General features: G+C 35.0%; 4 protein-coding genes and 1 non-coding gene across 6 annotated transcripts; all 5 read left to right on the top strand.

The window, feature by feature from the left end:
* The first annotated feature begins 806 nt into the window (after positions 1–806).
* On the top strand, positions 807–4,148 carry LOC116141376 (proline iminopeptidase). The gene is made up of 10 exons (XM_031426888.1): positions 807–1,182; positions 1,609–1,745; positions 1,840–2,013; positions 2,250–2,486; positions 2,579–2,679; positions 2,788–2,860; positions 2,946–3,014; positions 3,217–3,324; positions 3,538–3,663; positions 3,807–4,148. The coding sequence occupies exons 1-10, from the start codon at positions 861–863 to the stop codon at positions 3,999–4,001; spliced, it is 1,542 nt and encodes a 513-aa protein (XP_031282748.1). The 5' UTR covers positions 807–860; the 3' UTR covers positions 4,002–4,148.
* A 335-nt stretch (positions 4,149–4,483) lies between these two features.
* On the top strand, positions 4,484–8,009 carry LOC116141391 (54S ribosomal protein L17, mitochondrial). 2 transcript variants are annotated; one of them, XM_031426903.1, is made up of 8 exons: positions 4,484–4,544; positions 4,709–4,870; positions 5,245–5,310; positions 6,079–6,153; positions 6,942–7,071; positions 7,155–7,280; positions 7,528–7,676; positions 7,756–8,009. In XM_031426903.1, the coding sequence occupies exons 2-7, from the start codon at positions 4,716–4,718 to the stop codon at positions 7,669–7,671; spliced, it is 696 nt and encodes a 231-aa protein (XP_031282763.1). In that variant the 5' UTR covers positions 4,484–4,544; positions 4,709–4,715; the 3' UTR covers positions 7,672–7,676; positions 7,756–8,009. The 2 variants fall into 2 exon arrangements, with proteins under 2 accessions (XP_031282763.1, XP_031282762.1); XM_031426902.1 differs by lacking the exon at positions 4,484–4,544 and having other exon boundaries at positions 4,557–4,870.
* Positions 8,010–9,281: 1,272 nt separating this feature from the next.
* LOC116141408 (probable WRKY transcription factor 43) lies at positions 9,282–10,722 on the top strand. The gene is made up of 2 exons (XM_031426920.1): positions 9,282–9,721; positions 10,339–10,722. Exons 1-2 carry the CDS (start codon positions 9,321–9,323, stop codon positions 10,514–10,516), a joined length of 579 nt encoding a protein of 192 aa, XP_031282780.1. The 5' UTR covers positions 9,282–9,320; the 3' UTR covers positions 10,517–10,722.
* A 1,565-nt stretch (positions 10,723–12,287) lies between these two features.
* LOC116141328 (desiccation protectant protein Lea14 homolog) lies at positions 12,288–13,455 on the top strand. Its single transcript, XM_031426847.1, has 2 exons — positions 12,288–12,514; positions 13,206–13,455. The coding sequence occupies exons 1-2, from the start codon at positions 12,309–12,311 to the stop codon at positions 13,453–13,455; spliced, it is 456 nt and encodes a 151-aa protein (XP_031282707.1). The 5' UTR covers positions 12,288–12,308.
* A 531-nt stretch (positions 13,456–13,986) lies between these two features.
* TRNAA-AGC lies at positions 13,987–14,059 on the top strand. Its single transcript has one exon. It is a non-coding gene; the product is annotated as a tRNA-Ala (tRNA).
* The last annotated feature ends 314 nt before the right edge of the window (positions 14,060–14,373 follow it).

The raw sequence follows: 14,373 nt of genomic DNA, 5'->3' as shown, positions 1-14,373 counted from the left end.
GTTTCCACACCCAAACCTCCCTTAACTCATCTTACAACTTTTGCTCACTGTTTTACTGCCTTGTGGCAACAACCCACTCTAAGCTAGAAAGTTTAACAACTACCTCAAGCCGATGAAATTTTTTCTTAAACTTATGGTTGTGGTATATAGTTAGTTATGGTGGTAGCTTAATAAAACGATTTAATGCTTGTCGTAGGGTTTGTCTTGACTCTCTTACCATCCTTGATCTCTGCTTTGAACTTCTTAGTAATGCCATTTCTTTCCCACTCGCTCACTTGGCTACTTTACAAGAAGTCCTTTCCTTGAGCGTTATCGCTATACTTGCCCATCTTTACATACAAAATTATGTCTTGTACCAACCCATCATGTCTAAGTGGTTGTCCTCAATTGTTTGAAGGAATTCGACAAAGACCTCAACAACAAAAAGACTTCGTCTTCGTCTTCAAACTTTACCCCAATATCGAACTCATTTAAATGCGTCATTAAATCTCCGTCTTCTTATCCTGAGGCCATAAAGTTGGTCCTTAAGAGAGAGTTTACTGGACCCGAATAAAGCTTTTCAAGTTTGGCTCACGTTCCTTTGTCCTCGTCTACTCAAAACAATTTGTACATAACAATTTATATGTATGGTATTATTCTAAAAATAAGGGTGCTTAATAAAATGATGTTTATTCTCTGATATCAGACATCTCCAAAGAGTTACTATTCATCTAGTAATGTGATTTAGAGCTCTTGCATCGAAGAATTTTTTATGTTATATTATTTTGCTAGTAAATTAGACATTTAGACTTCGAAATCTTCAAAGGATAACCACGTGTCAGATAAACTGCTACAGAAAATTCATTCCTCAACTCCTAAATATGCTGGCAACCTACGCGCCACGCTCCTTGATAAAACCACTTTTACTTCGCTTACTTTCCCCCTTATCTCCTCGCACAGTTTCACTAAGTCCAAGGACTACGCTTCACTTCTACTGTTGCCGGAACGGGGAGCGCGGTTTCATCGCCATGGCCGGAGGTAATATCACTGCCGGGGAATCATCGCCGGAACACGTTGCTGGGAAGTGGTTCTCGATACCGGAACTTCGTCTTCGCGACCATCGCTTCACTGTTCCTCTCGATTACTCTATTGATCGCAATGCCTCACCAAAGATCACCGTTTTTGCTCGCGAAGTTGTTGCTGGTACCAACATTAAAGATTCATTAATCAAATCTTTGTCTGAGTAGTAAATTTGTTAATTTGTTAATCATCGTTTGATTCTCGCACTTCTTTGATTTGATTTTGGCGTGTTTGTAAAGTATGCTCTTGTTGAGTCGCTTGTTCCGTTGCCTATACTCTGGAAAAAGAAAGAAAAATCAATTCGGAAAATGGAAGCAGTAAAGGTCCAACTGCAATATTTTTGCTCACGTATCGTTTAATGCTTTTTAGAGGAAAACGAAAATTGAATATGTGGATAACGCGAAATGCATTTAAATACTAGTTGTCGTGGAAAAGGTTACACGTGACGTAGACACAATTCAGGAAGCTACCCGCAAATACATCGGCAATTTCACATTGTATTTTGTGTTTGTTTCTAATTATGTTGGTCTTGTCTTGTTCCTTGCGCAGTTGGTAGAGAAGAGCAACCATTGCCATACCTTTTATTTCTACAAGGTGGACCTGGTTTTGAATGCCCACGACCAACTGAATCCAGTGGATGGATACAGAAAGCATGCGAAGAATTTCGTGTTGTTTTGATGGATCAGGCATTTTTTCGGAATGCTCTAAGCTCCATGTACTTATCATGACCTTTATTAAGTATTCAATATCCTTGTCCCTGCTGATTATATTTTCTTGCAGCGAGGAACAGGTCTATCGACTCCTTTGTCTGCGTCATCTATGCTGCAACTAAAGTCTGCTGAGGATTTGGTTGACTACTTAAAACATTTTCGAGCTGACAATATAGTAAATGATGCTGAGTTTATCCGAGTTCGACTTGATCCTGAAGCTAGACCTTGGACTATTTTGGGTCAGGTATTTTGGATTACTATTTGTTGTGCTTTTGGGTGATCGTTGGATAGCTTGTTTTCAGACAGGTTATTTTTTTGTCATATTTCACCATTCTTAAGCTCCATGCCTTTTCATTGTAATGTGGCTTATGTTTATCGAATTCTTGTTCTTCAATGTTGTTGTATTCAGTTATTTGTTATAATATGCAATGCAGTGGAGCCAACATGACAATGAGACTGATGCTGCTTTTCTTTATGTAGAGCTATGGTGGGTTTTGTGCAGTTACCTATTTGAGTTTTGCACCACAAGGACTGAAACAAGCTCTTCTAACTGGAGGAACTCCTCCACTTGGAAATGGATGCACTGCAGATTTTGTCTATAAAGTATGCTTCGAACAGGTTATTCTGCAGAATGAAAAGTATTACAATAGATTTCCTCAGGATATTGAAATTGTACGTGATATTGTGAATCATTTGGCAGAATCTGAAGGAGGCGAGGTGAGGATCTACCACATGATATTGGTAGCTTGCCTGATGCTGAAATTTAGATAAATGTTTGCAATTTCACCATTCTAAACCTTGTTTTGTAGGTGCTTCTGCCATCAGGGGGTATCTTAACCCCAAGAATATTGCAAGCACTTGGACTTAATGGTTTAGGATCCAGTTCCGGTTTTGAGCGCTTACACTATATGTAAGTCATCATGAATGTTTATCTGTTTACAATAATAACTTACTTTCCAGTTTTTTTGTTGATTTTTTATCTCCCTCTTTTTCTGATTTTGATATCTATATCCTATAGGTTGGAGAGGGTCTGGGATCCTGTAATAGTTCCAGGAGCTCCAAAACGAATTAGTTACTATTTCTTGAATGCTGTAAGCAAATTTCTGCTTATTTGATCAAATATTGAATTTACAGATTTCATGTTCAGAATCATCATTAAGTCACTGATACATGCAGGTTGAAAATTGGTTAGGTTTTGATACAAACCCACTTTTTGCTTTAATGCATGAGACTATATACTGTCAAGTAAGTTCCTGAATCCTCTTCATTGTATATATATATAGTTCCCTGGGTAATACATTGTGGAACCAGATTTCTTATTTGATACAAATATTTCACATGAGGCTTTGCTGAGTTGAGTTGCATTGTCTTGCACACAAACAGACGGGTACATTCTAGCTTGAGTATAATGAGTTTCTCAAAATTTCTAATTTTTGTGATATTAAAGGGTGCTTCATCACGGTGGGCTGCTGAAAGAATAATGGCTGACTATGAGGGCAAATTTCATCCAATCAGGGCTGTGAAAGAAGGCCGTCCTGTGCTTTTCACAGGAGAGGTAGACATGAGTTGCATGACTTTATGTTATAAAAACTATGCGAAAGCACAATAGTTGCATGCCATATGCATTCTATGACTTACTGTCTTAATCTTATTTTGTGGCTAATTGACAATTTGCATATTCTCTTTTTCTTGCTTAGCTTTTTTCTGTTTCTTTTTTATCTACTGTCTTGCTCTTCAACTATAAAATCTTTGGCTTTTGCTTTTACAGATGGTTTTCCCGTGGATGTTTGATGAAATTCATGCCTTGAGACCCTTTAAAGAAGCTGCTCATTTGTTAGCTGAGAAGAAGGATTGGCCTCCCCTCTATGATGTTGTCACGCTAAATAATAACAGGGTATATTGCAGCATTATATTTTAATGTTCTTGAATCATGAGTTACCAAGAACATTATGCAACAGAGATCTGATTCCTTTTCTTAAGATTAGCTTGTAATCTTTATCATTCTTTACTGAGAGATTTCGTTTCTACTATTGCCAGGTACCTGTTGCAGCTGCTGTTTATTATGATGATATGTATGTTAACTTTAAAATAGCTAGGGAGACAGCATCTCAGATAGCGGGAATTAGGCTATGGATAACTAACGAATACATGCATTCCGGTCTGCGTGATGATGGAGGACGTGTTTTTGATCAGTTGATGGGAATGTTAAAGGGAAAGAAGCCTTTGTTCTGATATCTATTACTGTACTGCTTTCAATTTTTGTTATTTAAGGTTGCATTTTACCCATCTCCTCAGAATTGGTGGTTTTTGAACATCTTAGAGCTCAAGACGAGGTTTCCATTGTACAACACAACTTAATCTATTAAAATCTAATCTTTTTCCAATGTTATGGTTTTTTTTTTTATTATTAATTCTTTGTTGTATACTTGTATTTAATCTGGTTTTTGATGGTTCCGATTGTGAGATCTATCAAAATATCATGTACCAAAAAATTTAGCCCTACTTTCAAGAACTTGATCATTAGTCAAAGCCATAGCTCCACTCAATTAAATACAACAATTACAATAACGCAGGATTATAACTGTAAAATCAAAAAATTATGATTTATAAGAACTGATGCACATATTAAGCACAAGGTTGTTTCAGCGGCTTTTTGGACATTTAACACTAGTAAACCGAAAAGTCCGGTTGCTTTAGAACAAATTAAAAACAGACCCAAGGGGAAACCCTTAACTCAACAACCGTCTATCCCAGTCTCTGGTATCCTCATTCCTGGTAAACTTTTCACTCTGTTCGTCTTCACTACTCTAGGGTTTAAGTAGGGCTTTTGGAAGCTAATGAAATTTTATTCAAAGTATAAATAAAAAGTACAATTTCTCACTCTCCAACAAGCATTTTTCTATTTATTTTCTTTAAAATTTATGAGTTTCTATCCGTAGATCCATAATGCAGCGATCGTTAACATCGCTGGTTCGTCCTCTCGTGGCAAAGAGAGGGTTTAGCACGAACTCTGAGAAAATCGTTGCATCCGTGCTGTTTGAGAGATTACCTGTTGTTATTCCAAAAATAGACCCCGTAGTTTACGCATTCGAAGAGTTCTCGTGAGTTTCTTCTTTCATTGCCTTTTCTTTTCGAATTCTGTTTGTGGGTGCTGATAAAACGTGCTCCTATAACTTACTGGATGTTGAGTTTCAGTTGTGGTGATTTCTAACTAAAGTTTGGTTCAATTTCAATCTGTGGTAGTAGTTAAGTAGATTAGATAACTTGTCATTTGGAACCTGGAAAACTAAATTTTATGTTATAGTTTCATAGCTATTGGAGGTTGAAATGGCAAGAAACATATGGCTCAATATTTTTCCTCTGGATGGTAATTGATTAAAATACTTGAAGGGTTTTCTTTTATTATTTTATTTTGGTTGCTCTTAAACATATTTCTTTCTTTCACCTGCTTTTGATTTGGGGTTATGGGTATTAGGTTTCGGTGGAGAAATCAATTTCGCCGCAGATATCCGGATGAATTCTTAGATAAGTCTGATTCTAGGTAAGTATGTTTCTCTGCTGTACTTAATCTTATTGAGTTTATTTTCTTGAGCTACTACTTACATGTTGGCATATGTCTTGTCTTAAACTCAACTTTATTGTGAATGCTCAGTAGTAAACCAAGTTGACATAAAGCATCTTTTAATTGTTCTACTAGGTCTATTCTTTTGAACTTTTGTATAAAGGTTGTATAGACCATGGAGTCTCACAATAAACATGCCTTGGTGAATCAGCTAACTGACTTATAAAAAGGAGATGCTATCCTTGGTCTAAGCATATTTTGATTGAAAATTCATTTTACCCCTAAGCAAATAATTTCATTCGAATTTTACGTCTGATATCTTAATGCTAATATGACTGTGATGTAGAGTTAATGGATATTAAAGATGAATTTGATGTCTAGGCTCTGGATAATATGATTTGTTTAGTCTTAAGTCAAATAAAAAGCATGATTTTGTTGCTTTAACTTATTTGAGTTCACTTTCTGCTGCTTGCAAATGTAATTAGGGGTGAATATAAATTAGAGTATGAAACCCTATGTTCATATTATGTATCAATAAGGGCTGACTCTTAGCTTCAAATAGCCTTCATTTTTTAATTTTGGCATATATGTTTAGTGTATCTCTAAATCATGATTTATTGGATCATTTATGCAATTTTTTTTCTCCTTCTCTCTGTCACACACTTTGCAGATACATATGCATGTGGGGACTAGTGCAGGTGAAGTTTTGATTGTTTTTAACAATTCTTGTCTGATACTTTATAACAGGGGAAAAGGTGACTACCAAATGGACTATGTTCCAGCTCCTCGGATTACTGAAGCTGACAAAACGAATGATAGAAAGTAAGATGAAGATTTTTATGGCTATTTAACCATATTGCAGTACATGGGTTTCCTTGTCCTCCTTGGGTTCAATTTAGATATGTTGTGACTTGTTGCTGCTACTAATTGAATGCTCATTAATCATCTTGTATTATCTGAGGACAATTTTTATGTCAAATTGACTGGGCATTTTTTGGAGACTGGGGGAAGTGCATTGACACTGTCTAAGGCGACATATGTGTTTCCACAAAGTATTGACAGCTATAACTAGATGAACTATATGGAGAAGATTGATTAGGAATTAGTTGATAAAATGAACTTTGGGGTATGGTTAATTGATTTTCAGCTAATGAAGTACATGAAATAATATGCAGAGAAAGATATCATTAACCGATTCAGGGATTGTGCGCATAAAGCTCCTATGTAAGATAGCTAATTGACTAACTTGAACTCTTATTGATGATACAACTGCTATGTTGTGCCACAAACACTTGGCTTACTGTTTAGGTAAGAAAGCAATGTCATCAGTGGCTTTCAACTGGAGTTCATTTCTTTGGGGTGCTTTATTAACCCATTGCTTGATATGACTCCATCATAGTTCGTCTCTTATTGTGGTGGCCATGTTAATATTCATGTTTTCATGAGATTGATGAAAATTCTTGCAATTCTTATAGTCTGTACTGAAGCTTCTGATGCCATTTATGTTGTAACTTGATCTAGTCACTACATAATTACATTATGTGGGAATTACTTCACAGTTGACCTTCTTTTATGATTTTGTTCCTGAAATTTATTATTTGTTTCCGAAGATCATTACAGAGAGCACTTGACAGAAGACTGTATCTTCTTCTCTATGGCAATGCTTATGGAGCTCCCGATGGTAAGCCTTTTTGGCATTTTCCAGAAAAAGTATACGAATCTGAGGAGACATTGCGCAAGGTGATTTTTCTCCTACCCCTCCTGCTTCTCTTTCTTCGTCTTCTTCTTCTCCTTCTCATTAAAATGTTTTCAAATGTTTGCAGTGTGCAGAGCTTGCTTTAGAATCTGTCCTCGGAGACCTTTCCCGCACTTATTTTGTTGGAAATGCTCCTATTGGTCATATGGTTGTACAGCCTACTGACAAAGGGCAAGATTATCCATCTTTTAAGGTATATTTTCTGGAAAATATATATTCATCTAAGAAGGGCTTTATCAATATGTATGCATGGCATTCCTTTTGCTTTTGGTGATAAAAATATATATCAATTATAGTAACATGCTGTCAATGTAATATCGTTTTTCACAAATATCTATGTGATAAACTTTTAAATGGCATCTCAATTTCTCTTTATTCTGAATCTGACTTTTAGTTGTTTGTATTTAATCGTCACTTCCTTAATTCCTTCCCTTTGCCAGCGATTCATCTTTAAGTCTCAAGTGATTGCAACCAACAAGTTTAATATTGGGAAGTCTGAGGATTATCTTTGGGTGACCAAGGATGAGCTTTTGGAGTATTTCCCTGAGCAAGCTGAATACCTTAACAAGATGATCATCAGCTGATGAGGGTATCTTAGTTAACTTCTGAGCCACACATATATTTCTGGAACTGGTTACCAATATCTGTTTTGCATTGAATTCTTGCAGTTTGCCAGAATGAGTTTTGTCAGTCTAGATGAAAAGTTCAAGGCGACAGGGAGAGTATGAGCTGCAGATCACCATTATGCTGTCTAGATGAACTCTTTTTTTTTTTTTTTTTGGACTATGGGATATTTGGAATCTGTTGTTCTATTTATATTTCTCCTCTCATCTGCTTTCCTATCTTGAAACTTATAAATTTTGGTCGTGACTAAATTCTGTATTTGGATGGCTTTATATCATAGTTTAGTTCTGCGGATGTATATTTAATTGCTAGATTGCTCACAAAGTACCTACTGTACTAAGTAATTTGGTTTGCTGTTGCAACTACAGATTGTGTTTGTGTGCCTTTTTTTCTCAATTTGATGGATGATTTAGTCATTTTTACTGTGCTTCCTTGAGATGTTACTTTACCAATAGAAGAAGAAAACAATTCTAGGAAGTCCCTTGTAGGTGACCTACTCAGGAGTTTCCCAGGCATCTAAACAACGCATGTTTTCAGGCTGTCGGGGTTGAATATGAATTGGAACATCTCCCGGGCAGGCCTCAAAACCAAACAGAGGAAATACACTGGTCTATGGGTTTTTTAGGTTGGGGTTTTGATGACCGAGATTACACGTTATTTGTTGCTGATTTATGGCGTAATTTTTTATAGATTTTAAATATCGAGATTACTAGTTATCTCATATCTGTTTACTCTGTTGTCGAGCTCTGAAGAGTGAAGAGTATACTTGGTTTGGGTATGAAATCCCATAGGTGGGCAGTTTTTATCTCAGATTTTACTTATCATACATCAATATACGCCTTCCAAAACTTAAATCCTTTCATTTATATAATTTTTTTTTTATACAATCTGATGTTATATTGATTATTATAAAATTTATTGGAACTTTTTTTCATATGCTCGTACTAATAGTCTAATATTCGTTAGAAACGAGACACCGTAAAAGTTGAATCCAAGTACCTGAACGACTTTCTTCTATTAACAAAGTTTTTTTCCCATTCTGTGCGTTAGTAATTTTCAATCCGTCATTATCTGATTACGGTCACCTATCTTCTGATGACGAGAACACAATACGACATCATTTTAAAGAAACAATTTGATAATATAAAATATAATAAAAGACCGGGGACTGGTCAAAACTTAGTCTGTGGCGTATTGTTTGGTGAACAGTATCATATAGATTAAAATTATAGTGCTTTAAGCAAGTGTGTACTGTTACATTGCTATTGAAATTGAATGTGAGGTGATCGACAAAGATCCATGCATTACCATGAACCACATTGGTGATAACGATGCATGTTGGGCACGTCTCCATTGTAAGGGCAGTTGAACAGAAGTAGGTGAGATTTAGTTGGATTTACATTGGGTGTAAGAGAGGGAAATATGAAAGAGTCTCCTAATTAATCTCCTTTCAAACTCCCATCAACCTGTCTCTATCTCTCTTTACGTATCTGTTTTGTGGGTCTGCCCAACCTCTTCTACCTTCCAACACACTTTTATTCACACTTTTAAAACTTCCATTATCCAACATTCTCGGTTCCTCTTTCAATATTGTTTGTGGAGCCCCACAATGGAAGGCCATGAGTTCTCAATCCCATCAACACCACCACTATTGCCACCGCTTAACCCTAACCCTCCCTATCTTTTCACACCTTCACTTCCATCTTCATCACTGCCCCCTCCTCTTGAATCTCAGATACTTCCGGACATTGACTGGGCTACCCTTTTTTCCGGTCAATCAGGGGTGGGGGGTGAGAATGGTCCGATGATGGAAAGTAGTTGTGTGATGGCTGAGAATCGAGGTGAAGAAGAAAAGGGATATAAGGAGAATAAGAGGAAAAGCAGCAGAGTGAAAAAAGCGAGCCGGCCTAGGTTTGCGTTTCAGACTAGGAGTGCTGATGATATCCTTGATGATGGTTACAGGTGGAGAAAATATGGACAGAAAGCCGTCAAGAACAGCACATATCCCAGGTGACCACACCTCTTCATATTATGATTATACTACTTCTTCTTGTTAAATAAAACATGGATCGTTTATATATTGCTCGCATCGCATTCGCATCTTTTGTGACAACCATGTTCAATATAATTCTCATTCCTTTTAGACTTTACACTTCATTTCCTATACTTTTCAGGTTTTTACAGTAAAAATGCCACACATATACATATTCATGCATGAAATTAACCAAAATATATTTTTATTTTTCACGCAGGAGAGATATATAAATGTAACGTGGTTAGCTGTTTGTGTTTTCTTGATTTTCATAATTTCTTTAATATAAAAATCGATCTGCATTTGCTAAGGATATATATTATCAAATTATGGGAACTATGTTCCTCATTATGTCCATTAATTTGGATAAAGAGAAATTGATTGCAGAAAAACCCCTCACCATCCTCTTTGAGTATCTGGTTTTATTGTTGAACCAAAATTCTACGGGATGAATAGTTTATCAACAACAAGTTCAATCTAATATCTATTCTCTCCTTCACGTTAATCTCAAAGCACTTCTTTGCACCTTATATTTACATAATATATTACTGATGTATATTTACTGTTTTGTTTTGTTCATAAAAATGTACAAAAGGAGCTACTACCGCTGCACACATCACACATGCAACGTAAAGAAGCAGGTGCAAAGGCTATCAAAAGACACGAGCATTGTGGTTACAACTTATGAGGGAATTCACAACCACCCGTGTGAGAAATTGATGGAAACCCTAACTCCTCTTCTCAAGCAAATGCAATTCCTTGCTAGGTTTTAATTAATAATTAATCTCACTCATTTACTAGTATGTGCATTAATTATTCAAGAACCAATCAAGCAGAAGCCATTTGTTCTTGACATGTTAATTACTTTCTTTCTTATCATGTAATTTAATGTGAACTTTTATGTCCATGGACCAATATCAGGTTATTTACTATAATAAACTTGTGTAAATTCCCTTTCTTAACATAGATTATCTACCCTTATGGGTATCTGAGGAGAGATTCGAATTCAGAATCTCTTGAGTAATACATTCAAGAGTTTCTTTCGAACCACTTAGTCAATAATCCCCATGTCTCAAGAGATTACTTGAAGTACGCGTAAACTGACCTAGACACCTTACTCATAAAAAAAAAAAAAAAAAATCTATATAATTTTATCTCTTATATTACTTGATTTGTGCAAAGGAACAGTTTAAAATATTTATAAGAAAGACAAGTTTATCGGTCTACACATTTTCTTATTTTATTTTTATTTTAAAGTAGAAACCTATTACAAAATATTTTTACTACTAATTAATAATAAATGATAGGATACTTGACAGTATCTCACAATGTAAGCCAGATTATCTTGCCTACCATATAAAAAATGCATCGTGCATATATTTCCCTTTTTAGTGGGAGCAAAAAGATACCCAATAAGCAACAAATTATTGTCTATAAAAAGTTTTAAGTGTAAAGTATAATATTATTCAAATAAATTATATTTATTACAAGTTTTTTATACACCTATTACTCCCCCAGAATAAGCAAATGCTCTATCACGACCGTGCATCATCATCATCAACGACAACAAAGACTGCATGATCGTTATAGCAGGAACTTTCAAGCACTTTAACGTTTTAACAATATTGTTAAGCACATATATAGATTTTGAGAGAATTTTCTTTTGATGAACCTGATCTGATGCATTGAGCTTCAAAGTTAAAAGGCAACGCGACGATTTTGCTAGTTGAACTTGAATTCGAGTTCATTCAGGTTTTCACTTTAAAACTAGGAAATTTCGAACTTGTGCCAAGTTTAGTGGCAGATTTGACGAAACAAAAATTGTCATGAAAGTTTTGTCTCTGTTTTAACAATAACAACGGGCTTGCTTTGACAGCGGTTGCCATGGAACCCTAATTGAGGTAGAAGAAGAAAACACCTATAATATAGAATGGGATCATATGAAAAAGAAATCTTTAACTTGTATATGTCACAAATTATCACTTGGTTATGCCGTTTGAATATTCATATACTACTATGTGAAAGTATTCTTGGTTAAATTTACAAGGTGAGTTGGGCTAACAGAAATGTGGAAGCTAAAAATAGAGAAAATGACACCTGAAGATTAGCATCAATGGAGGATTATATCTATTAATTGAGAAAGAGAATACAAACAATTTTATCTATTATAGACAAGGTATTTATTGTTCTCTATAACCAGCTAAATCAAAACTTTTCCATCCTTGTCTTTTCCCGGTTCATAACAATTAATTCTAGTGGCAACGAAGAACAAATAATAAGAAAAGAAATCTTAAGTTAAGATGGCATAGGTAAATGAATTATTCAGTACGTTCTTAATCACTACTCAAATTCTCATAAGAGAAAATCTTAAATACTCTTTAATTAAGAAGAGAATACAGATCTCCTAATTACACCGAAAAAATCACATCCTCACTATTACCAAACAACATTTACACGTGTCACAAACACCCAAAGGCACATCCTATATATCTATATATGTAAAGTTTATGATTGATTAATCAAATCTAAATCTGTGCAGTCTTGGTGTTTTTCTGTCTTTGTAAAATGTCGAATTTATTGGAGAAGGCAAAGAACTATGTGTCAGAGAAGGTGACAAACATGAAGAAGCCAGAGGCCAGCCTTACAGGGGTTGGTCTGAACACCGTGAGCCGTGATGGTGTGGAATATAATGCAAAGGTCTCTGTGGACAATCCCTACAGCCATGCACTTCCCATTTGTGAGATCTCTTATATCCTCAAAAGCGCCGGCAGGTTTGATCAGTTCTCATTATTTTCCTTTTATTTCTTCATTTTCATATTCATCAGCGATTTTCATCTTCTGATTTGAATTGAACCATTGCTTTTTCCAATTTTCAAGTTAATTTTCTAATTTTGGTTTTCTTGTAATTTAGGATTTTCTCTTGATTGTTACGATCTTCCTCAACAGCATTACACATCAACCAATGAATATGCATGATCAATCAGGAAAAAACAATATGTATTGTGACCTGATGAATCAACAACCACAATTTTGTCCTTCCATTTCTTTTCTGTTCCATTCATTGTTACAACTCATTACCCTAAATGAGCACTGTAATTAATACCTATGATTAATATTTTTAATTGATTTTTGCACCTAACATGTATGCATTATATATCTACCTAATTTGATCATTTATATGATATATAGAAGAAATTCTAGAAGAACCAATGACAAATCCTAATTCTCTTTTGCTACTTTCTCTTGTTGTTCATATCTCTCTTCCTAACAAGGAATAGTTCATCCACGTTCCAAGGATTTGCAGAGCATGGCTCCAATCCTATGTATATATGACGGATCTTCCAAGTGAATATGTCGATAACATTAAAGATGCATCTTATTTTAATCTCATGCTTTTAAATATTTTTTTTAATAATATGATTATTAATGCAAATGACTTTGTATATATTGCATGTGGATCAGAGTGATTTTATCCGGGAAAATGCCAGACCCTGGCTCACTGAAAGCAAATGAGAAGTCAATGCTAAACGTACCGTTGAAGGTGCCACATAGTGTAGTAGTGAGTTTGGTAAGGGACGTTGCAAAGGATTGGGACATTGATTATGAGTTGGAGTTGGGTCTTACGATTGATCTTCCTGTCATTGGTGACTTCACCATTCCTCTCTCCAGCAAGGGCGAGATCAAGCTCCCTACCTTCAAAGATTTCTTTTAATTAAACTTGTATCTCTCTACCAGTACCAGTTTGATTATGCTATTCCAATCACTTTTATATAATAATACAAGAATATAAAGTGATATGAGTAATGTTATCTTTATACCATTATAATTACATCATGACTATTTTACTAATAATAATTCTATTATAATATTAAAATAGAATTATTATAAGAATTATAAAGTGATTTCACTTGGATAGTTTGTGGAGTTATTAGAATTATAACTGGCAGCATATCGGTGAATGCTTAATGAAAGTTTAAACAAAACCACCAAAAGTTTTAAGGACTTATTGTTCGAAATTTTATTTTTCCTTTATATTAAGTGAAGATATTTAAGATTATATATTCAACTCAATCCTAAATTTCTTATTTCTTGTCTTAAAAGATGTGGTATCTTGATAATATTACGAAATTATTTTTTATATTAATATAACAGTTTATATCTTAATTCTTAGTATTAAGTGGGTGTGATGATATTTACTTAGTTAAAAATAATTAGTGTAAAGTAAGACAACCCCAACATCAAGGGGGATGTAGCTCAAATGGTAGAGCGCTCGCTTAGCATGCGAGAGGTACCGGGATCGATACCCCGCATCTCCATTTGATGAAAATTTTTTGTCTTTTAAGTCATCTGATAAAATGAAACCTTCCAATTTATTTTTATTTATATTTTGTTTGTTAAGACTTAAAAATATTCAACTAGGAAGCGTCACCAACGGAAGTTTCAGAGAAGTTGTTACGGCTGTTACCTGCTGGTTATCTTTAGTCAAACATACAAATACAACAACTCAGTCGTCACTGTCCTTGATAATGTTCAACCAAGTTATGCCACCGCTCTACTTTTTCCTACTATAACCTTTTATTATAATTTATTACTTCATGCATAACTCATTGATCTCTACAAATCTCCTCAT

Source organism: Pistacia vera, unplaced genomic scaffold, assembly GCF_008641045.1.
Source record: "Pistacia vera cultivar Batoury unplaced genomic scaffold, PisVer_v2 Contig398, whole genome shotgun sequence".
Lineage (NCBI taxonomy): Eukaryota > Viridiplantae > Streptophyta > Magnoliopsida > Sapindales > Anacardiaceae > Pistacia > Pistacia vera.
Note: the sequence above shows the minus strand (reverse complement) of the source record. Positions and strands in the feature narration are given on the sequence as shown.